Here is a 22,719-nt window from a genome sequence, read left to right as displayed (position 1 = left end):
AAGAAGAGAGCGAAGGGGGAGCCAGTGGGCTCTGAAAGTAATCAAAAAGCCGCTCCTTGTCCACGAATACAATGCTGGGATGTTAGGTGTGGACAAATCAGACCAAATCATTGGCACTTACAACGTCCTCAGAAAATGCGTGCGATGGTGGAAAACTTTTTTCACTGTGTTGACATCGCGTGTGTGAACAGCTTCATTCTCTTTCAAGAGCACCGAAAAAACAACCCAGAAGTCCCAGAACTTTCCAGGAGTATTTATTTTGATCAATTGGCCTTTAGAGAAGAACTAATTCATCAGATATTTGATTATGACGAAGTCGCGCAAGGACACTCCCCCATTTCACCCCCCTTCGCACCATTGGACCCTCTTCAGCACCAACCAAAAAGAATGGATAAAAGAAGAAACTAAGATTTGCTACGAGAAAACAAAAACACAAAACAGAACAAGTGTCTATTGCTCCACCTGCAAAGTTTATCTTTGTTTCGTGCCCTCGCACGACTGCTTTGCCGAGTGGCACAGCCGTCAAGGCCGCTAGATTTACGGGCATCCAAAAATGCAGTACTTAGAGCACCGCATTAATATATATACTAACCGATAGCTGATAGAATAGGGAACAATTTGTATATTTCAGAATTTCAAAAATAATTTTCTGGTTAAGCATACTCGTTCACTTTTTTTTGTGTTTGTACTTTTTTTGTGCATGTTTGTCTGTAATTGACAAATAAACTTTCAATTACTATAAACCTCACAGCACTGTCCTTTCATAGTTGCAAAGCCAAATGAAAAAGCTACGATTTGATATATAGCAATGCTAAAAGCTAGCAGTTGTTCAAGAGAAAAAAATTTTTTTCTGGAAGCACTGAAAATTGGCCATTTTTCCTCCGTAACGAAACAGTTAAGGTCATTTTTCACTTCACTGATCTCGCTTTGGTGAACAGTTTGCTCAATTACAAGGAAGACACCAAAGAGGCAGGCTATACAAAGAGCCAAGTGCTGCATCTGCTAGACTTCAGGATGCAGGAAGCAGAAGCTGTTATCAGAGGCTCCGAAGAAAGAAAACGCCGTGGACAGCCATCTGCGGATGCTAGTGGTCATTCTGAACACCACCACATGGCTGCCGTCCAAATTCCCGGACTGGACGTTTGTTTTGAACAAGAAGGTCATTGGCCGGATCCGCAAGTAATGACCAACTCTCCTAGGTGCCGGCTTTCCGGTTGCAAGGCCAAGTCGCAAGTTCAATGCTCTAAGTGCAAGGTGTTTCTCTGTCTGAAAGCAGGCAAGAACTGTTTTCGTGATTTCCATCACAAGTGAACGCCAGAATTGACCAAAAGTTTGCATGTTTTCACCAGCAGAAAGACAATGATGCAAGACCTTGCAGCAAATGGCGTGCTTCAAGTACAAATTTTTTTATATGAAGCCGGGCGACAACTATTTTTGTGATTTTAAAGCGAACTGAGATCCCAAGATTCCCCAAAGCAATATTTTTCAATCAGCATTGTTCGTTACATTCAACTTCCTTGGGAATAAATAAGTCCCAGTGTCCAGTACACTGGACGTGGTTCTCATGGGTAATCTGTTGTACGTGGTGCCATCATAATTTTTTTGCATGAATTCTGACAGCTTCTAAGCCAGAAAACATCCTCACCAAAATTTTTGGTTAGCCATAAAAAATTCGGGATTGAAACGGTTATGGAGCGCGGCAGGCTTGAGCACCGAAGATCGTCAGAACATCATATTCCGCCTGCGGCCCCAGCAGAACTTGGCAGACATAAGCACACCCAAGTCACATGTTGCCGTTGCATTATACAACGTGCAGGAACTGAGGCTTGGTCAGCAAGTGTATCCTATCACAAGGTATTTTGCTGCCCCAGACAACTCATGCAAGGGCATTGTTCCCGGTCTTGTACCCGGCACGCCGTCGTCCACGCTAGTGGACGAGCTTTTGACACCTGGAACCCAGATTCTTCAAGCACGTATAATGGGGCAGACCAACGTTGCGTTAGTCACCTTTGAAGGATTGAAAGTGCCTCGCTATGTGCGATTCTACAGCGCCGAACTCCGCTGCTACCCTCATCGCCCTCGCCAACTGGTTTGCAAGATATGTCACCGGCTCGGTCATTGGGCTGACCACTGTCCCACGCCACACGTGCTTATTTGTGCAACATGCGGTACTGACAACCCAGCCCCGTCGCATCCGTGCACCCCTCACTGCAGGTCCTGCGACGGAAGCCATCCTACATCTGACCCAAACTGCCCACGGCGCGCTCGCCAGACACCGAACAAGGCGTGGGTGCGTAAAGCTCTGAAAAAAGAGCAGCGTGAACTGCAGCCCCCCAGCACATCTACTGCTTCCAAAGATATGGCAACGACTGGACACTCACAAGTCTTGACTCAGGGGACACTGCGAGCGCGTTCGAAGTCTCGCTCGAGATCCCAACGCAAATCCCAGACCCGTTCCAAGTCTCGGTCCAGATCCCGCGGAGCATCAATGCGGCCGCCCGAGAAACGCCCTCCTGACCAAACTGCACCACCCTCACAACAACCCTACAAGAAGGCCCTGCTTACCAACGCCTCTGCCAAGGTGGCCCAGGCCCCCACGGAGACTCAGAGAATCTCGGCGCAAAAAACATCCACACAGGCACCTCGGGAGGTAAGTCGAGCGGCGGATCTCCCACAGCTCGTTATAGCCCATACTTCCCTTTCTACTCCGTCCCCTCTCACTACCTCATCCTCTGCTCCCGATCCCCTGGTATAAATCGCCCGTTTACGCCTTGACATGGAGGCACGCTGTGAGCACTTGCAAAAACAAATGGACGCGCTGGTGGCAGACATGGGTACAAGTATGCAGGCGGCCCTCGACCGAATCGAACGGCAGATGGAAGAACTTCGTATAGGAATTACGGAGCAAGTGAAATTATGTATAGAACGTACTCTCGCGCGAGATAATAACATACAAACTCCTGAACCTAGCAGTTACAGCGCCAGCCTGCCACCCGACCACATCTCTCGGCCGCAACATTCAAACGTGGGTAACTCTAACGGGGGTAACCGACGCGCGCATCCCTATACACGCCCCTCTGCTTCCTCTCATGATGATGATGGCGCCGCGTGACCCGCCACAGCTAGTGGTGTGGCAGTGGAATTGTAGGGGATTCCGTCAAAAACGAGGTTCCTAGCAACAGTACGTTGCCACATCCACAGACCCTCCGGATGTCATCCTCTTACAGGAACCCAATTGCACCCCTTCATTATCCGGTTACAGCCCGCTCTCGGGTGTCTCACCTTTTGTGGGAGCCCTAGTCTCGAAACGCGTTACATGTCGCATGCATACGACGAGTAGCGACATTCCTCATCAAATATTGAAAGTTATTACGCAAGGAAAACGCGGCGACAGTTTGTTTATCCTCAATGTATACAGTTCCCCTCGTTCGCGTACACACCGTTTTTACCGTCTGTTAAAATAATTTGGCAGCCTTGGACGGGTTTGTGTGGTATGTGGTGACTTCAACGCTCCACATGTCGCATGGGGTTACGTTAAATCGCAAGCCAAGGGAACCTGCTTATGGAATTCCATCTGTAACATGCGATACACACTGCTCACCGACCCAGAGCACGCCACTCGTATAGGCAATATAGTTTCTCGCGACACCTGTCGTGACCTTACCTTTGTCCGCAATACTGGCCCAGTCGTAGCGCACGGGCCTTCAGAAGAGCACCTTGGCAGTGACCACTATATTGTCGCAACCATCCTGTCGTTACGAGGCGCTCGCAGGCCAGAGCGAAATGTGCGCATTACAGATTGGACAAAATTCAGGGAACGCCGCCAAGACCCGCTTGAGGGCCAGGGCTACGAACGATGGCTTGAGTCTCTCGCTGACGATCTTGAAGCCACCACGCGTACAGTGCGTACCACAACTGAGACACCAGACATAGATCCGCATTTACTTCATCTTTGGAACGCCCGGAGAGGGTTGAGGCGGCGATAGAAGCGACAACGCCTCAACAGAAAACTTCGGAAACGTATAGAAGAAATTACACGGGAATCCGAGGAGTACGCAGCGTCCCTCACCAGTAATAACTGGCGACAATTTTGCAACCGCCTCTCAGGCACATTAGGCACAGCTAAAACGTGGTCGATTCTACGTTCGCTCACAGACCCCAACGCATCAAAGAGAAAAACATTTCAGCAGCTGCACATCTTAATACACGAGTACCAGGATGATCCTGACTTGCTCCTCACGGAACTAGAACATCAATTCAATCCGATAGGCCCGCCACCACAATACCCTGATTACCCGTATGTGGGTGAGGAGAATGAATTGCTGGATGCAGACATAACCCCGGACGAGGTGCGGGTGGTCCTACAAGACCTACGACTAAACACGGCTCCAGGAGCGGACCGAATCCGATTTTCCACCCTTCGTAACTTGAGTGACGCGGATATCAACCACATTACCCATATCTTTAATGAATACTGGCGCGAAAGCACACTTCCCCAAGCGTGGCGACATGCTGACATTACACTTATCTCCAAACCGGGTAAACCTATAAAAGTTGAAAATCTACGGCCCATCTCTCTAACATCATGCATTGGTAAGCTAATGGAGCACGTACTCTTGCGGCACCTGCAACCTTTCCTGGAAGAACACTTTCTTTGCTAACACTCAATTCGGATATCGAGCTCATCTGTCTGCCCAAGATGTCCTTTTACAATTACGGGAGGAAGTCTTAGGACCACCGTCGCGCGCCCAAACGAGAGCACTTGTCGCCTTAGATCTCAAAGGGGCGTTCGATAATGTTGCACATGAACTTTTCCTTCGCAATGTTGCAGAGTCGCATTGTGGGGCTCGTATGTACAACTATACTCGCGCATTTCTTCGAGATCGCACAGCTACCATCAGAATCGGGCCGCATCGATCAGGTACAATCCGCCTTGTAGGGCGTGGGACACCACAGGGCTCTGTTCTTTCCCCCACCCTATTCAATATCGCGCTTGCAGGGCTCCCCCGGCTTCTCAATCAGATCCATGATGTCGCTCACGCTATTTATGCGGACGACATCACTATCTGGTGTACACGCGGTTGCGACGGTGCTATCCAAGAGCGACTGCAGCAAGCAGTCGACACTGTCTCTGAGTATGCGAGAAAAGGGGGCTTAAATTGTGCTCCGCAAAAGTCGGAGCTCATAATCATTCGTTCCCGCAGCCCCTCACCTATGCCGCCCATCACTGATTGATTGATATGTGGGGTTTAACGTCCCAAAACCACTATATGATTATGAGAGACGCCGTAGTGGAGGGCTCCGGAAATTTAGACCACCTGGGGTTCTTTAACGTGCACCCAAATCTGAGCACACGGGCCTACAACATTTCCGCCTCCATCGGAAATGCAGCCGCCGCAGTCGGGATTCGAACCCGCGCTGCGGGTCAGCAGCCGAGTACCTTAGCCACTAGACCACCGCGGCGGGGCTATGCCGCCCATCACTGTACACGTGGATGGTATACCCATACCACAGGTCAGCCGTGCTCGCATCCTAGGCCTACACGTCCAGGCGGATGGCCGGTCTAACTATACTGTTTCCCTTCTATCCCGACAAACTGAGCAAATTCTGGCCATGATCAGGCGGGTCTCTAACAGGCGCAGGGTCTCTAACAGGCGCTCGGGTCTTCGAGAAGAGGACCTGCTGCGCTTGGTGGAGGCATGCATCATCAGCCGTCTTACATACCATCTTCCCTTTCAGCGGTTGACTCAAGCGCAACAACTTCGCGTTGATGCCCTCATTCGTAAAGCGATGAAGCTAGCCCATGGCCTACCGCACTATACTTTCACATACCGTCTCCTTAATTTAGGAACGCATAACACACTAGGAGAACTACTAGAGGCGCATGGGGTCAGTCAGCGCCTCTTGCTCACACGTACTGGCCGCTATCTCCTTGCACGGTTAGGGCACTCTGTCCCACCACTTGAACCTGAAGCCCGCCCAACGACCTTATCACCCGCCCTACGTAAGGTACTGAATATTCATCCCTTGCTTGCGCGTAATATGCACCCAGTGCATGACAAAGTACAGCGTAAAGCTCGTGTGCGATACCTTAACCGCATGCTCGAAAACATCCCAGAATCCCAGGCTCTATACACAGACACGGCGCGCACTCAAGAGGGCTATACATCCGTAGTGTTGGATGGCACTGAATCCCTGAAGGACTCTGCTGCAATGCGCGGCACTAATGTCACGTACGGAGAAATTCTCGGCGTTGCTCTCGCCATTCAACACGCCGTTCGTGTCCCAGGGGAAGTGTATATACTGACGGACTCGCAACAGGCATGCCAGGCGTTCCTATCAGGACATGGCATTCCGAGAGCGGCACAACAAATTCTCAAACAGATCCCCAAAAATGATTCAGTCACACCTTCCTGCATCCACTTAATGTGGACCCCTGGTCATGCCTCGCTGCCGGGCAATGAACGGGCACATGCAGTAGCCCGCGATATTTCCCTCCGGGCGGCCCGGCGTGGTGAAATGACCAGTTCAGGGTGGGGAGATCCCTTGCTGCGTTACGGAGAAATTCTCCGTCATTATAGAAGCGTTCGCTGCACTCACCATGCGCCACCACCATCCTTCTCGAGAGAAAAAGCAGTGGCACTATGCCAGTTGCAAACCGACACTTTTCCTAATCTTGTCTCCCTGAACAAATTCTGGCCACACTGTTATGCCAACAATTGTCCAGGCTGCGACAGGTCACCCTCCATCTTCCACGTCACTATCGAGTGCACGGCAAACCTTTTTGCCTCCATTACCACCCCTCCTCCGCCCGCTGCGCAAAAAAGAGCTGTGGGATGACGCCCTCCACGACGGACCTCCCGAGGTTCTGCGAGCCATCATACAACGGGCTCGACACGTCGCCGGAGTCGTCCTAGGGACCCCGGACTAGGGGTCCCTCCCATGCTTTTTGTTCTACCTACATAATAAAGATGTTTTGTCTCTCTCTCATCCCCTGATGAAGGAAGGACCCCTCCCAAAACTGTTGGGAAATAAACATGTTTATCCTTGTTGACAACGCTCCCGTTGTGCCATATCCCATACCTTCACGAAGACTAACTGGCCCATTGAATTATTACTCCCACTACATATATATATATATATATATATATATATATATATATATATATATATTAATGAGATCTAACAGACAATAATGCCAAGGAAATGTATAGGGAAAGTTATTAGAACCAATGTAATGCAAAGACGAAAAGTCGGTGAAAAGATAACTTGCCGTGAGCAGGGCAATTTCACGGCAAGTTATCTTTTCACCGACTTTTCTTTCTTATTTACACTACATTGGTTCTAATAACTTCCCTATACATCCCTTGGCATTATTGTCTGTATTGGCATATATATATATACATAGGGTTCAAGTGATGTCGCTTCCGCCGTTGTCGCCCTCTCCCGCCATGCCTGGGTACCTTCCTGGGTATCTACGGCAGTTTGCATGCTGCAGCGCGGTTTGTTGGGGGCTCGTCATCTGTTGCTGTGTACAATGTTGAAAGGGAAGCATTGTGGTTTTTTTGCTGTCGTACTTTAACGAGCTCGTCTGATCAAAAAGGCCTCACTTGTTCGCTCGATACAAGACCAGAAAATCAAAATGTGCAACACGTATACCAGCCACCGTATACACGGGCTGCCTGCCACGACCTAAGAGGGCCCATTATCTCGCTTTCACTACAAACACCACACGTCATTAAAAATGCTAACCGAATGTTAGGTTACCTCCGCCGCAACTTTTCAACGGCCCCTTCTTTCTTGAAACTTCTTTGCACTACACTAATACGACCTAAACTTGAATATTCCGCTGCAGTATGGGATCCTAGTCATGCCAACCTAATACACACTCTTGAAATGGTACAGAATAACTCAATTCGTTTTATACTTTCTAATTACAACAGGACAGCTAGCATAACAGCCATGAAATCTAGCCTCAACTTACCTTCTCTTTCATCCCGTCGTAAAATTTTTTGTCTCCCCTTGTTTCACAAGCTGTTTCATCACACATCGCTGCGGGACGGTCTTATCTTGCCTCCTAGTTATATCTCACCCCGGCTGGATCATTCCCATAAGGTCGGGTTGCCTTCTTGCAGGACTCGCGCCTTTTCTCAGTCTTTCATACCTCGCACCTCTGAGGACTGGAACTGGCTTCCCGCATCAGCGGCAACCATTGTAAATCACCTTCATTTCAAAAGTGTCTTAGCTAGTTATGTGTAATTACAGCCAACAAAGTATTGTATTACTCGATGCTGTGTTGTTCCTGTACAGTATTTATTTTTTTGTCGTTTTTTTCTGTCTTGATGCAATTCTCATCATTCCCGCGCTTTTGTTTACTATAAAGCCTGTTAGCTAACCTGTATAATTAAGATCTTCTGCTCGATGTAAGATTCGCCGCTGCATTTGTAAAAATTTTTTTGTTTTTTCTTTCGCAACCACTCCCCTCTGTAATGCCGTTTGGCCCTGAGGGTATTGCAAGTAAAAAAATAAATAATAAATATACTGTTGCGGCCCACACCGCCAAAGTAGCAGCGTCCCCCTGTCCCCCCAAGTGTTAAAAAGCAGTGCTGATGTTGAGCCTATTTGATTGAAACTTGTGGAAACAGCCAAGGAAAATATTATGCGAGGCAGATAGAAACTTCGCGTGGTGCATGCCACGGTAATGCCGGTCATCACTTTTTTTTTTCGCGTATGTTTTGACACCTTTTTCATCTTGTATTTTACTTTTTTGTATGCTAATGTACAGTGGAGTCCCTAAAAATCATGGAGACCGTGTTAGGAAATTAACTGAACAACTTTTCAAAATCCTGACCACCCAACTCGAACCGATCGGCTATACTTCAAAATGAACTAATATTGTTTCGCATCCATTTTCACAGTTTGTTTCAATGCAATACCCGAATTTCCGCAATCGCCATCACGATTTTAACTGCCTCCCTGACACACCGATTGTGTACGCAGTGGTAGCGGACAAGTTTGTATGTACAGTCAACCACAGAAGTTTGTGGACCACGCGAGCGCGTGCCAAACTGCCTATCCGCGCCCCCCAGCAGTATGCCACCTAGCGGCTACAGCGGCTCTCACCCGGAAATGAGCCTTCTTGGTACTGGCCTGCATGTCAAGTCTCTATTCCCGAGCAAGACATTGTTAGTTTGTTGCCCTGCCATAAAGCGCTGTCTGCGGTAAGACCGCTACATATCTGCCTTGATAGCAGTATCGGAGCAATCACTGCAACCTTTGTCGACTGGCGTGTAGATAAGTTTCACGAAGCGCTGCGACGATTTTTTTACGCGACATTTAGTGGCGCATTTTGGTTTAGCAGCATCTTGTTCCAATGGGTGTTGCTGCTCCTGCGCCTTGAGAGAAGGGGTAGGGAGATGTTTCACTGACACCAAAAATAAAGAAAAAGCGGATGCATAGAAAGTTTTTCTTGCGCACACAGGCGCATCTTCGTATCAGTAGCTGAAAACATAGTCGACTTGCTTCTAGCCACTTGGTGATTGTCCATTTGGAAAGATGCCGCTCCGTGATCCACTATATGAAAGAAGGCACATTGTGTGTTTATTTATAGAGGGAGTACCAATTTGCCGCCGAAACAAGAGCCGGATTGCCGTGAATAGAATTATTCAGGCTTTCCGCGACGATGGCGGATTCACAGATATGGAGCGCAGCGGACGTCCAAGGACCATGACTGAAGAAGAGGATCGCCTGATTACAACAGCCGCCATCATGCCTGATCCTTTTCAAAGTGCCGAGAACATCCGCGAAGCGCTCTCGCTCACGGTATCATCTGAGACTGTAAGAAGAATGCTGAGTGAGCTTGGCCCGCAGTCTTTCGTAGCAACTCAGAAGCCCTGTCTCTTAGGCAGCCAGCTGCAAGAACGACTCGTGTTCGCTACAGCAATGAAAGAGTGGACAACGGAGAAATGGGGGGATGTCATTTTTAGCGACGAGTCAACCTTTTCCACACGCTGAGACCAACTGAAGCGAGTTTGGCGTTCACTTAACTGCAGGCGTGTTTATAGCGTTTTCACAATTAATTCCAGAAGATAGTTCTGCATCACAACATGTTTCGCGTATTATGAGGTTTTGGAAAGTAGGAGATTTTTCTGCAGTGGTATAATGCTGAAAACACCAACTTAACGATTGTTTCTTAGTACTACTTACTCTGAAGCTAATTAAAAGCTGCCAGTGGGTCTTTCGGTAAAAGCTAATGATGTTCGTACTTTTTCTATTGCAAACTCTAACAGCAGTATACAGTTCATACACAAGAGGAATGTCAACATTTTAAGACGCGCCGCTGGAGCCTAACTGTATGCTATTCCTTGCAGATATCTGCCCTATTACACAAAGTGTTCTATCCAGTGGACGATGTTCCGCGAGCGTGTGGGGAGCAATCAGCCAAGGCGGCCTTGGCCCCCTTGTGCGTCTGGAAGGGCCCTTCACTGCGTCACGGTACTGCGACGTCATCACCAGACACCTCATTCCGTATGCGCTCAATCGTCCCTTCAGCGACGGCTGCTACCTTTTTCAACACGACCGCAGCCTGGTACACAAAGCACGTGTCGTCCAGTCATTGCTAGAAGAACAAGCTGTTTGCCAGCTCGAGTGGCTTCCATGCGGCGCAGACTTGAATCCCGTAGAAAATGTCTGGGGCATATTGAAGAAATGGCTGTCCACACTAGCCAATGGCGTTTACACGGCCGATACAATGAGGCAAGTGATCGCACGAGAATGGGAAAGCCTGCGCGGTCGACCGGACATTATTAAATCTTTTTACGAGTCGATGCCCACACGCATCAATAAAATACTAGAAAACGGCGAACATTTCACTTCCTACTAGATCCTTGAGAGAAGCATGTTTGATGACGCTTCTGTGAATGTCCAGTGAATAAATTTATAAAACGAGTCATCGCACCCGCTTATTTCTTATTTTTCTGATGTTACCACTATAGCAGCCCGGCGGGTCGGGCTCTGTGCACCCAATTTTACCCAATTTGGGTAATAACTTTCGGTAAAAAAACACCCCGAAGCTCTGCTCAGTCTTTGGGGACTACTAAATCAACTTGCCTCACTAGCGGCCCTCAAACTTGTATTGTGAGGCAAAACTAAATTGGCGCAAGCACGAGGAGACAACACGGCAGCGGTAAGCGATGGAGTGGGTAGGTACCCGGGCATGTCGGCAGCGCATTTCGGAAGTGACGAAGGGGCGCTGTGTGACGCACGTGCACACTATGTATATATGAAGGGGGAGACAAATGTCACTAGCACAAATAGATATATTAGGTACAATTACTCTGTAAACATCACTACTGCAAAAACAAAGCACAAGCGCTTCGGAGGCAGTAGTACTACGGCTGGCCTGCCGAGGGGAAGCCGAGCCCCCACCTCAGAATATGGAAGAGCCCCCTACCCTTGTATTTGGAGCAGATGTCCCACCTTTTCAAATTTTGAAATGTCCCTGATAAAGTGCCCAGATGCTCCAATAATATCCCAAACCATTGCACTCCGGTCCATACCAGTAAGGTCTCCTTTAGTACCACTTGGTATGTTTTTCCACCTAGTGTGGGGCGTCCCATGGCAGCCCTGAGCTCCGAAAAACGACATAGTTCTGCTCTATCCACACCCATTAAGATATCGCATAAAAAAAGGGGGGGGGGGTGAGGTCTGACTGACTTCTACTTGTTGCCTTTCGTTTCCCACTTATTTTGTTGACAGTATACTAACAGAAGAACCACTTCGCAGGCACTGTGATGCCCACTTTCCTAAATTAATGGCGTTTATTTGACTACAAGTAAACGTCTGCTTTGCTCGAGAAAACGTGTTCACTAACCAAAATGGTCATTCGCAATTCACCAAAGTGTAGCTACACATAATCGCAAATATAAAACACATACCTGAGTTATGCCTGGAACCGTGTGCCAGCAGCTTAGGTGTTGTTCATGACTGCCCCGTGGTGTACTAGGAACAACGCTCGTGACAAAGCTCTGGCACTTGTAAAGAGCCATTGCACTATTCGTTCGTTTCACAATAAGTTCGCTTAGTATCCTGACGCACGTCCGAAACGCTTATAAAAAAATTAATGATGACACGAGCCACTTCAAAAGCCCGGGGGACCAAACCAACCAGAGCGCACAAACGCGGTCCTCGCCTAGGCTTAGGCGTTGTCTAGGTTGCTACTGTCACCGCCATGACCGCCAATTACACTTTTACAAAAGCGTGGTGGTTGTAGTTAGAAGAGGAAAAAGGCACCTAATTTCACCTAATTTATGCAGTCCGGTAGGGAGCACGGCGCAGTGCCTAAAAAAGGCACTGCGCCGGGCAAAAGCCTCTGACCCGTGTTCAAAACTTTTGGTTGGAGTCTACATCATCTCCCAGTTTCACGCCCCACCAGACTTCTGTCAAATATTTGCATTCAAGCCTGTGTTCTCTGGAATCTAGGAGGCTATGTCTCTGATAAAGCCATGGTCCTCCATGGGTAAAGCGCGCGAAAAATAGTAGTTGGAGAAGTCGTGGATAGGCAAGGCTAGCATGCATAAAATAGATGCGTGGAGAGATGTTAGAAGTGTCATGCTTGAATTAATAAGATACTTACTCCCGCAGCCTTTAGTTCCGCAAAGCTGCTTGGGCATGCGTGGCTTTCTCGATGCGACCAACGGTGCGACTCGCCGCAAGAAGTAAAGGCAGGCTGGCCGCGAGGCCCGATGACCAGGTACCGGTTAATTCGCGGAACCCCACGGGTGATTAGTTAAATGCAACTTCGCACAGCGAGAGTCTCTCGGTTGAGCGCGCCAAGCACGCGTTGCATAATTTCACCACACAGGTGTTCTGTGACCACACCGACTGACTGAAAACAAAGCGCATGCGCACGTATGCTCCCTCTGCTGTGAAACAGTTGATTCGGCCGCGCCTAATCTCAAACTTGTATAAGCACCTTGGGGGATATGGATAGATTGGATGAGACGTGGCTGTAGCTCTACCCTTTAGATCGGGCGGCAGCTAACGCCACCTAGCCGTAATATTTCGTGAACCAACAACTAAATTTCTCTTTTTTTCTTTAAATAGTGTAGTTGAAGACTGGTACTTTGCAGTGAAGGGTTTAATTTTCACTCGTGCCTTGACTTGATCCCCCAATCAGGTAACCTTCTTCTAGTTAATTCCACCCGTTTAAAGTCCTCTCTGTCCCTTAACCCCTGATATCAAGGGCGATGACAGTGCCGCGCTGCGCCTATGGCGACAAGCACTGGCAAAATTGGGAATAGGTGCGGCCGACTCGGCGGTTTCACTGCAGACATTTAGTGTTTTGGGGTGATGAACTTCGACAACGCGTGCTATCAGCTTGGTGTGCTAAACCGATTGACCGGCTGTGCGAAACTGCATTTGTGCGTGATGGCAGCAGCGACCCCAAGGAAGAGGCGAGGTCCAAAGTATTGTTGTGTTGTGGGCTGCTATAACACTGCTGACAACATCAGGGCACGCGGTCTACCTATAAAGCTGTATCGGTTCCCGGGCAAGTCGTACGAAAAAGAAAGGCGAGAAACGTGGATCACCGCAGTAAGGAGAATTAAGTAAGTTATAGCCGTGTCTCGCCTTTTGTTTTGGCTGGCTGAGTTCTTCGCTTTCGTTCGACTATCTGGAAGTACCGTGTCAATGTTTATGAAAGGGAACACGCGAACGGATGGCCCGCGCACTCCTGCGGCTGCTTGTAGCGCGTTCAAGCGGAAGTGATAGCAACCACCGCCTTGATTCCCGTCTTATCTAGCGGCCGTGGCACAACAACCAGAGAGAGATATATAGAGGTTCAGGAAAAGAAAAGACGCGACTTCTGCAGCCCTAATTGCGAGCACGGCTTACACCCAGTCATGACCCCGGCGGCAAGATTGTTACCCCCTTCCCTTCAAGGCGATTACGCCCGGCCTCTTACGTATTCGCCTTGAAGGGGAGGCGTTTGATATCTTGGCGCCGGTTCTATATCACCCATGACCGGTGGTTTTTTCGCCACTATATATAGATGACAATAATCGAGCAAGGAGGTTATACTAAAACTTCTGGAGTGGTGGTCCCGCATACCCGCCCATGTATCGAAGTGAAGCCGCTGCGGCCATATTGCTCAGGGCAGATGGTGGCAGCGCCGAAAATGCTCTGGGCGCTTGCGGCCGTGTGTTTCGATATAGCTGCTAAAGCACCTGCTCATTATTCTTAGGAGGCGAGGGAACTTGGAAGGGACGTTAATGTACATCTGTTTTCATTTTTACTTGACACAGTGTTTTAAGCGGGTTAAGAAGGTAATCAGGGATAATAATTCACCTTATATGTTAACACAGTTGATTCACAGCAGAAGTAACCAGTGAGGAGATGCAGAGAAAATAAGTTTTGCTTGCACACAATCGTAAGCCCTTGACGAATAATAGTGCAGGGTGTGTGCAAACTCTTCTTAATATTGTGGGGGGTATTCACCTTTTCACGGACTAGTTTGAGCAGCTCTTGGATATCCGGGGCTTGTAAAACATCCAATCCTTCATCCGAGAATATGTTCTGCACCATTACCTGGTCAACGAATTTCCGAGAAGATATAATACATCTTGAAAGGTCCTGTTGGTACTGCTACAATGTCTTGCCCTACTTTTTCAGTTGCTAATTGTACCTCAAAATAAACGGGTGTGTGCAAGTTGAAGACAAGGACACAGAAAAGATGGACAGATGGAACGCGCATTTGCATGCACATTGCCAAGCTTGAAGGTGCCCACCGATTTTCAAATAGATTAAGATTTTTCGTAGGAGCAGTAATACCACAGCGCGCGAACTGTTGGAAGCCTTTTATATTTCTGCAAGAATGTTTGTGTTAACGACACATCAATGTCCTTATTTGAAAGTGAGCATAAGTTTGTACGCGAAGCTGCTTGGTTTTTGACCATGTCCACGTGAGTATGTGCTCTTGTAAGTATAAATTTGAAAGTTTACAAATAATAAAATTCGTTTGAAGGTTTGCACTTGTTCCTGTCCCATCTTTTCTGTGTCTTTGTCTTCAATTTGCACACACTAGTTTATCTTTAAATATGAACCAACTCGCCCAGTGACAAATTTTGCTAATTGTACCTCGTTCGTAGTTCATTCAGTTCTTGTGTTTTTTTTTTTTGCCTGTACCATTTCTTTGTAGGTGAACTTTGGGGGCGGCAGGATTTTGACAGCTCTATCAATGAGAGGCGCTATAGGCAAAAGGTTTTTCAAACTTTTCAGAGGAGCTCTTTTTCTTTTTCTTCTACATACAGAGATGCATATCGCAACGTCATAAATTCTGGAATTGGGAGCGTAGGGCTCATGAAAATATAAGGAACTCAAAATCCCAGAAAGTCGGAGCCGATGCTACAATAACTACCTTTCAAAAATGAAGCGCTCACTTGTATCAAGCGCAGTCACGTGCTGGCTTTTTTACGTGCGCTCGAAACGATGCAAACACGGTAGTAATGTTAGAAATTCGTAGTCACGTTATTTACCCTCTCTCATCGAAGCAGCCTGCTTCAACATAAGTACTGAACATAAGTCGTCATTCTTTTTTAGCGCTTAACCTTCTAGCCTCGGAGCGCTCGCGCATATGCCGCGCAAAATGACGTCTTTTGGAATCCTAAGATGTATGAAAATTATTCAAAGTGTCTATGTGCACCCGAACGCAAAAAGGAAATAGTCGCAAAAATACATGAGAAAAAGCGAGCGATTGAAGCATATATATATAGAAAGTTCTACCTGGTGTCTGCTTCACACGATTCGCACAGCCAAATGCTTCTCAAGAGCCCACCATCGTCGTCTCCAAAATAGATCGCAGACGTTTTCAGAACTGTCTTGTTCAATTCGAGACACCACACAGCATTAATAGCACAAAAACAACGCGAAAGCCTCGTACGCTACATGCGCCCATCCGCTTTTTATCCTGAGCAATATGGCAGCGCATCGACTTCAGCCACGGAGCCCCTTCGCCACTCCAGCAGAAGATTTAGTATAACCGCTATTGAATCGAGATGGTGGTTGCTGTCACATCCGTTTAAACATGCTACAAGCAGGCGCTGCAGAGTGTGCAGGCCACACGTTTACATGTTCCCTTTCATAAATATCGACGCTGTGCGTAACGTGCCGCATGCATGCAACAACTGCTCAGTGCTTGTTGTCTCCTCGCATTGTGAAAGTGCATGCAGTTACAGTTGTGTGGTGAAAGAACTTTGTATTTTGAATCTCTGTGTGTTTGAGACCTAGCTGTCGTTCTTGACTGTTCACATTCACATGCGTCATACCACGGTTTGCGTTGCACTGTTGATTGAATTCTTGTGTACTGCTCACATTGTCAATGGTTCACGCGTCTCGAACGCTAGCTTTTTCGTAGCGTAGTCTGTGCATTTTCAGCAAAGTTTGACATCATTTGTCTGCTTTGTTTTTATTAAGGTGGAATATACATTTTGGTTGCTGAATCTGTCACTTAATTATTAGATGCTTTGTAGTTGCCACATTTCGAAATAGTGCAATTTTCTGTCCCGGGCTCGCGCACCCCTGTGTGTGTCATGAGTTATGACGATTTTCAACCAGCTATGCTGTTTTTTTCTGCTACAGTCCCGATGGAACTCCTTGGTTGCCGAAAGACCATACACGAATTTGCAGCACTCATTTTCAAGGCAACCGCAAAAGTGACATTCGTGAACATCCAGCCTACATCCCCACAATCTTTCCATCTGTGTACAGACAAAAGGCACGTGACCAGCAAAAGGCACAAAGGTATGAAAGCAGAAAGGTGAAGATGCAATCGGAAACTACAGCTATCTGTTTTTAATAGTCATGTTGTCTTTCCTGATTAAAAAAAAAGTTGTTGGCATAATATAAATGAAAGGTTCATAGACCCTCATTCAGTGCATTGATTTCGTGAGAGGTCCCCTAAGCGAAAAGACAATTTGTACATCTCCTTTTTTTATTGTACCGCTTTTCTTGTGCCTTAAATAAACTTCAACTTGCATCCGGAACAAGACTGGCATTGATTCGAGCCTTTGTGAAATGCAGGTTGGAGAGATGCTTTCAGCAGAATTTCAGCAACGAATCTCTGCAAGCACTCACAGCCTGTCCCTCAAACAACAGCACTCCAAAGGAACACGCGGTGTGGATATATTTAATTTCAGTATTGTCTTTTTGGACAGTTCCATGCAGCATTTTAAATCTGAGTAACACACAGTATTTTGTGTTTCATTCCTTCAGATATGCCAAACAGAAGAATGTGTAGCTCCAGGAAAACTGTCCATATTTCTGTCAGTGACAAATGGCTCCGAGGCGTCCACTCAAGTTGCGCATCCAGAAATGAATCACAAGGTTGGAATATAACTATATAATATACCAAATTCCAGCATGGTTTTAGGAAAGGTTATTCGACAAACACTCAGTTAGTTAGTTGAAACAATACATGACTTTGCCAAATCAATAAATAGTAGAACACAGACTGACGTTATTTTTATGGACTTTTCGAAAGCCTTTGATAAAGTATCCCACACTAAACTGATATATAAGATGGGTAGAATAATCAATAATTCCCAAGTAGTTAACTGGATTTCTGCATATCTCACAAAACGCGAACAATTTGTTGTTTTTGCTGATTCCTGCTCACATAGACAGCTTGTTGACTTTGGCGTTCCTCAGGGCTTAGTGCTAGGACCACTTCTTTTTCTCCTGTTTAATAATGATATTGTTGATGGCATCCCTGTTAAAATCAAACTCTACGCTGATTACTGTGTACTTTATAACAAAATATGCAGTCCCGCAGACCAACAGGTGTTAAATGATGCTCTACAAAAATGGTCCTCCTGGTGTGATGAATGGCAAATGGCTATTAACTTTGAAAAAACAGTTTTTATGCAAATAACTAATAAAAGGAATCCTTTAGAATACGAGTACTCTACTCCCCGTACTAAACTTTCCCAAGTCCCACATTACAGGTATCTTGGCATATGGATCACAGATGACCTAAATTGGACGAAACACATTACTACAGTAACTAACACTGCAATGCGTAAGCTGTTCTTCCTCAGAAGGGCATTGACACTCTCAACCCCCTCCGTCCACCTTCTGGCTTATAAAACAATAGTTATACCGACTCTAGATTATGCTTCCATTATATGGGACCCTTTTACCAAATCTAATATCAACAAGCTAGAAAGAGTACAAAAAAAGGCCATTCGTTTTATTTATAACAGCTTCGGGCGCACTTCAATCATGGAACTTTCAGCTCGAGCTAATCTACCAACACTAACAGAAAGAAAGCGGGTATCTAGACTAAAATTTCTATATCAACTAATAAAGAGACATTACAAGATAGACATTTCTGAAATTCTTTCATTTTCGTCTGGATATGCAACTCGACAAAGGCATGAGCGCACAATAACACCCTATACAACATATAATAAGTGCTTTAAATATTCATTCTTTCCACGAACTATAAACAACTGAAACAAGCTAACCAACACCGAAGTTTTACAGCCATCCTTAACATTGTTTTCTTCTAGCCTCGATAACAGTGTTTAATATAGCATGCCAATTAAGCTCTGACCCCATAAACATTCCAAATTTCGCATACTTAGGTTGCTTTGTGCATACTTTTGTTTCTGTGTGTTTTTATCTTCCTGTTTTGAAAATTTGTTTGTCAGCATATTGAGCATTCATGTAACCCACTCTGTGAAAATCCCTAGTAAGGATTGCAGTATTCATAAATAAATAAAAATAAATAAATAAGGCTGCTGCTCCTTATATTCTGTGCTGAATTGTAACACCGCCCTTGCTGGTTTGTCTACGAATTCTTACTTTGTTGACTTAGATTATTGGGTACTAAATTCAATTGTTATTCCTGCCTCTTGATTCATTGTTTTATAGTACAGTCGAACTCAAATATATCGAACTTGAAGGGGATCATGAATCAGTTCAATATATAAAAAATTTGATATGAAGAAATAGAAGCTTTGAGAGCTTACCTGTAGCAGATCACTGCCTACAATAGAAGCATTCAAGAATGACTACTGATTCCGCACATACGCGGCGACAGAATGATTTATTTGCGTGAAAAAAAAATTCGCTAATCTTGGCCTGCTTCTTCATTTTTCGCAAGTGCCATAGCACACCATCCACCTCGCGTGGCGTTCGATATATCCGAAGGTAAGTAGAAATACCGTTCGATATAAACGTGCGAATTACTATACTTCTACATATGAATTTCAAAGGGATAACTTGCGAGTTTGATATACACGAAAATTCGATGTATGGGGGTTCGATGTAACTGTGTTCGACTGAAGTGGTGCTTATTTTCCTTTCAGAATGATGAGTTAGAGTAGGGTGCATTTTTTTTTTGGTTTCTTGTCTTACTTAAGTGCATTCCTTCTTTTCCATTTCTTAACTATGTCTGTCTATTTCTTTCTGAAGGTTGCAATCACAGATGAAAATTGGAAACAAAGCTGGATTTCATGGATTTCAGTATATAAGAAGAGGAAGAGCTGCAGCAAGAACTGTGTGGTGTGACATTGCAATTCTTCTGCCTCATTTTGAACTTACTGCCTCTGCTAAAGGTACAGCCATGGTGGGATATCAAGGGAAGGCAAACTGTGCTTGGCCCTGGCCAAGCTGCAGCTTTGGATAACATACAGTGCCTTGTGAGCAATATTTGCTCTTACAGCCCCAACATGCATCTGATGTGTTTAAGAAAACACTTCATAATCTAATCATTGCCCTGAAAGACCGGGTCTCCATGACCCTCCTGAACATAATGAAGCTTTGTTTTTACAAGGAAGGAAACAGTGCATAAATGGGACGGTGCGACAGAAGCACACAATGACAATGCCCATCCTTGTGTGCGTCCTTCGCTCTGCCCCATGGATGGGATATTTCGTCTTCCTTATACAGCATGTTCCAACTAGCCTGCCTTTCACTGCTAGTTAAAGAGGTCTTAAAATGTTTTTAAAAACATTTCAACATTGTGTGTGTTCGGAATCCTGGCCATTTATTCTATGCTATGCCTCGACTCGTTTCATCGTTCGGGTTTATTTAATAGCTATCAAAGCACAATTTTGATTCCCTGCTCATGTTCCCCTCAACTGAATAACTGATGTCACTTTTACTCGGCCAATGAGAAGTATCTGGAATCGAAAAAAATTGGTGATGCAGTGATGTTTGCTGAGCCACAGTTGACCGAGCTTCGTGGCATCATACCGTTCAGATTGCGGTATGGTTAGGCCATCTCGGAACGTTGTTTGAACTTTGATGAGTTGTGCAAGACTGTCTGACGACACACATGGCCAGTATAGCAAGTACTAAGCCACCCACAACTTGCTGTAAACACGACCTAACACAACCAATAAAGAAAAAACAGTGAGACGCTGTACTGAGCTAGCGAAGGCAACGTGGGACTGAACCCTGATGTATTTGAAAGTGGAACCAAGCAGATCACTCACTGTACTTCCACATTCAGAGGGCAAAAATTGCAGTTACTTTTTTTTCCCCTAGGTTTCTATAATTTTATAATTTTGCAGCAAAAGAAAACTAATGCTCTGGCTATAACTTCTCTTACCAGGTCATTCCACTGACGTCACATTCGCGTGTTAATGCATGTGACGGCCAGTAAAGCAGCATGATTGTTTAGCAGCCCGAGAAAACTGCTATTTCAAACAGGCCTCATTATGGTCGATCGCCGCTACAATGGAAAATTTACGATTCCCCGTCAGCCATCCATAGGAGTCAATGCATAAATATTGTCGCCACAACAAACACTTTTTCTTCGATCGTCCTGCTTCAACGAAATTTTACAATGCAATTTCAGGCTCAAATACTTATTGCTATCCAGTGAAACCAATCTTTAACATTTCAAAGCATTTTCAGAGCCTGAAAATGCGTTAACGACGTCTAAAACACGCGTTGGCACCACCAGGAACCGCCGCTGTTTAGCAAGCTTAGGCATCGCCATCGCTCGATAGCAATGGCAATGAGACTGCCTTAATTTTCTTTTGCCACTGGCTTACTTTTCAGCCATAGACCATCCGAAACTAAAGCTCAGTTCATACTTGAACACTGTAGTTCATGGTTTCCTTCACGCAGCTACAGTAGCTAGAATAGAGAAGTGTGATGAACACACTGGCTAGTGCGTAACGCCCTGGGAGGAAACCGCCAGGTTGCGCTAGCACACGTTTCCATCCAAGTTGAATCAAGATTAGAATTTAAGCAATGTGAAATAGATAGGCTTGCTTTAGGAGCTAACGAGAATACACTAAATCAGGAAGTGCGAGATGATATGGGATGGACATCATTTGAGGGCAAGGAAGCTAGCAGAAAGATAAAATTTGAGAAGCGATTGGGAAAAAATGAGGGAGGAGCGTTAGGTTACAAAGGTTTTCAGCTACTTGTACATGAAGAACGTCGATACAAAATGGAGGAAGCGAATTGAGAGGTAAAAATTGACAGGTAAATACTTAGAAAACAGCAGGGGGCCAAACCAAAAAGAACTATCGATTCTTTTTGAAATGAGGGAAGAAGGTGAAGGAAACGGAGACCGATACGTCAATAATCGACATGATTAAGAAGACCGCACTAGGAATCTATCGAACGTTTAAGCAGGAAATTTCCAAGGAAAGGATCTATGATAATATTCAGTGTAGTTCTCTACTCTTTGAGGCCAGGACAGGAGTATTGCGAACCAAGACATATTGGGCCAAATACAAAGGGGTAGACACGGTATGCAGGGCATGCGGAGAGGAGGAGGAAAATATCGAACACTTGATATTGTTCTGTAAAGGGCTTCACCCTATAGTTCAGGATGATGGCACTGAGTATTTTAAAGCGCTGGGGTTTAGGGACAGAGAGGGCAAAATAGACTTTAAGCAGGTATAATTAACTAGAAAAAGGTTATCTGATTGGTGGCTAAAGTCAAGGCACGAGTGAAAAAAAACCATTCACTGCAAAGTACCAGTCCTATACTTCACTATTTTAAAAGAAAAAAAAATATAAATCTAGTTGTTGGTTCACTAAGTATTATGGCTAGGTGGCATTAGCCGCCGCCCGATCTAAAGGGTACAGCCACACCAATCCATCCATCCATCAGTACCCGATGGATGGAAACTTAGCTGGATTATCATGATCTATAAAGAAAAGGGGGATAAAGCTGACATAAACAACTATCGTCGTATAATAGTAACATCAGTGGTCTACAGTCTGGCGATGTAGAATATGAAGGAATGACTGCTGGCATGGATAGAAGATGAGGGGGTGCTGGGAGAACTGCAGAATGTGTTTCGGAAACACAGGAGGCTGGAAGACAATCTGTTCTCTATGACGCAGTGCATAGAAATAGCAGAAAAGAAACACAGGCCCCTGTGGCTAGCATTTTTGGATATCAAGGGAGCGTACGATAGCGTGGTTCAAGAGGACTTGTGGGGAATACTGGACACAATAGGTGTGGAAGATGAAGTCACTAATCTTATAAAGAATATCCATAAAAGTAACGAGGTAGTTATAAAGGAGAAAAACAGGTATCCGAGCCCGCAAAGGTAAAACAGGGGCTTAAGCAGGGGTGCCCCCTGTCACCGTTGTTACAGTGCAGTCCACTTATAACGATATCGAGAAAACCTAAAGATATTGTTACGAGACAATGCCCCACTTAAACAGTGAGATAGGCGCCGAGAT

General features: G+C 45.8%; 2 protein-coding genes across 2 annotated transcripts in view; one reads left to right on the top strand and one right to left on the bottom strand.

Moving 5' to 3' along the window:
• Positions 1-12,973, bottom strand: part of LOC142804165 (uncharacterized) — an 88,075-nt gene extending 75,102 nt beyond the window's left edge. The window contains exon 1 of the mRNA XM_075890809.1: positions 12,635-12,973. Coding sequence (XP_075746924.1) covers positions 12,635-12,671 — 37 coding nt within the window. The 5' untranslated portion in view covers positions 12,672-12,973. The remainder of the gene's footprint in view (positions 1-12,634) is intronic.
• A 303-nt stretch (positions 12,974-13,276) lies between these two features.
• Positions 13,277-19,885, top strand: LOC119169286 (uncharacterized). The gene is made up of 5 exons (XM_037420402.2): positions 13,277-13,607; positions 16,636-16,797; positions 17,077-17,170; positions 17,269-17,379; positions 19,474-19,885. Exons 1-5 carry the CDS (start codon positions 13,351-13,353, stop codon positions 19,567-19,569), a joined length of 720 nt encoding a protein of 239 aa, XP_037276299.2. The 5' UTR covers positions 13,277-13,350; the 3' UTR covers positions 19,570-19,885.
• Positions 19,886-22,719: the final 2,834 nt, after the last annotated feature.

This window comes from Rhipicephalus microplus, chromosome 3 (assembly GCF_043290135.1).
Source record: "Rhipicephalus microplus isolate Deutch F79 chromosome 3, USDA_Rmic, whole genome shotgun sequence".
NCBI classification, from domain to species: domain Eukaryota; kingdom Metazoa; phylum Arthropoda; class Arachnida; order Ixodida; family Ixodidae; genus Rhipicephalus; species Rhipicephalus microplus.
This window is presented reverse-complemented; position numbering and strand designations above follow the sequence as displayed.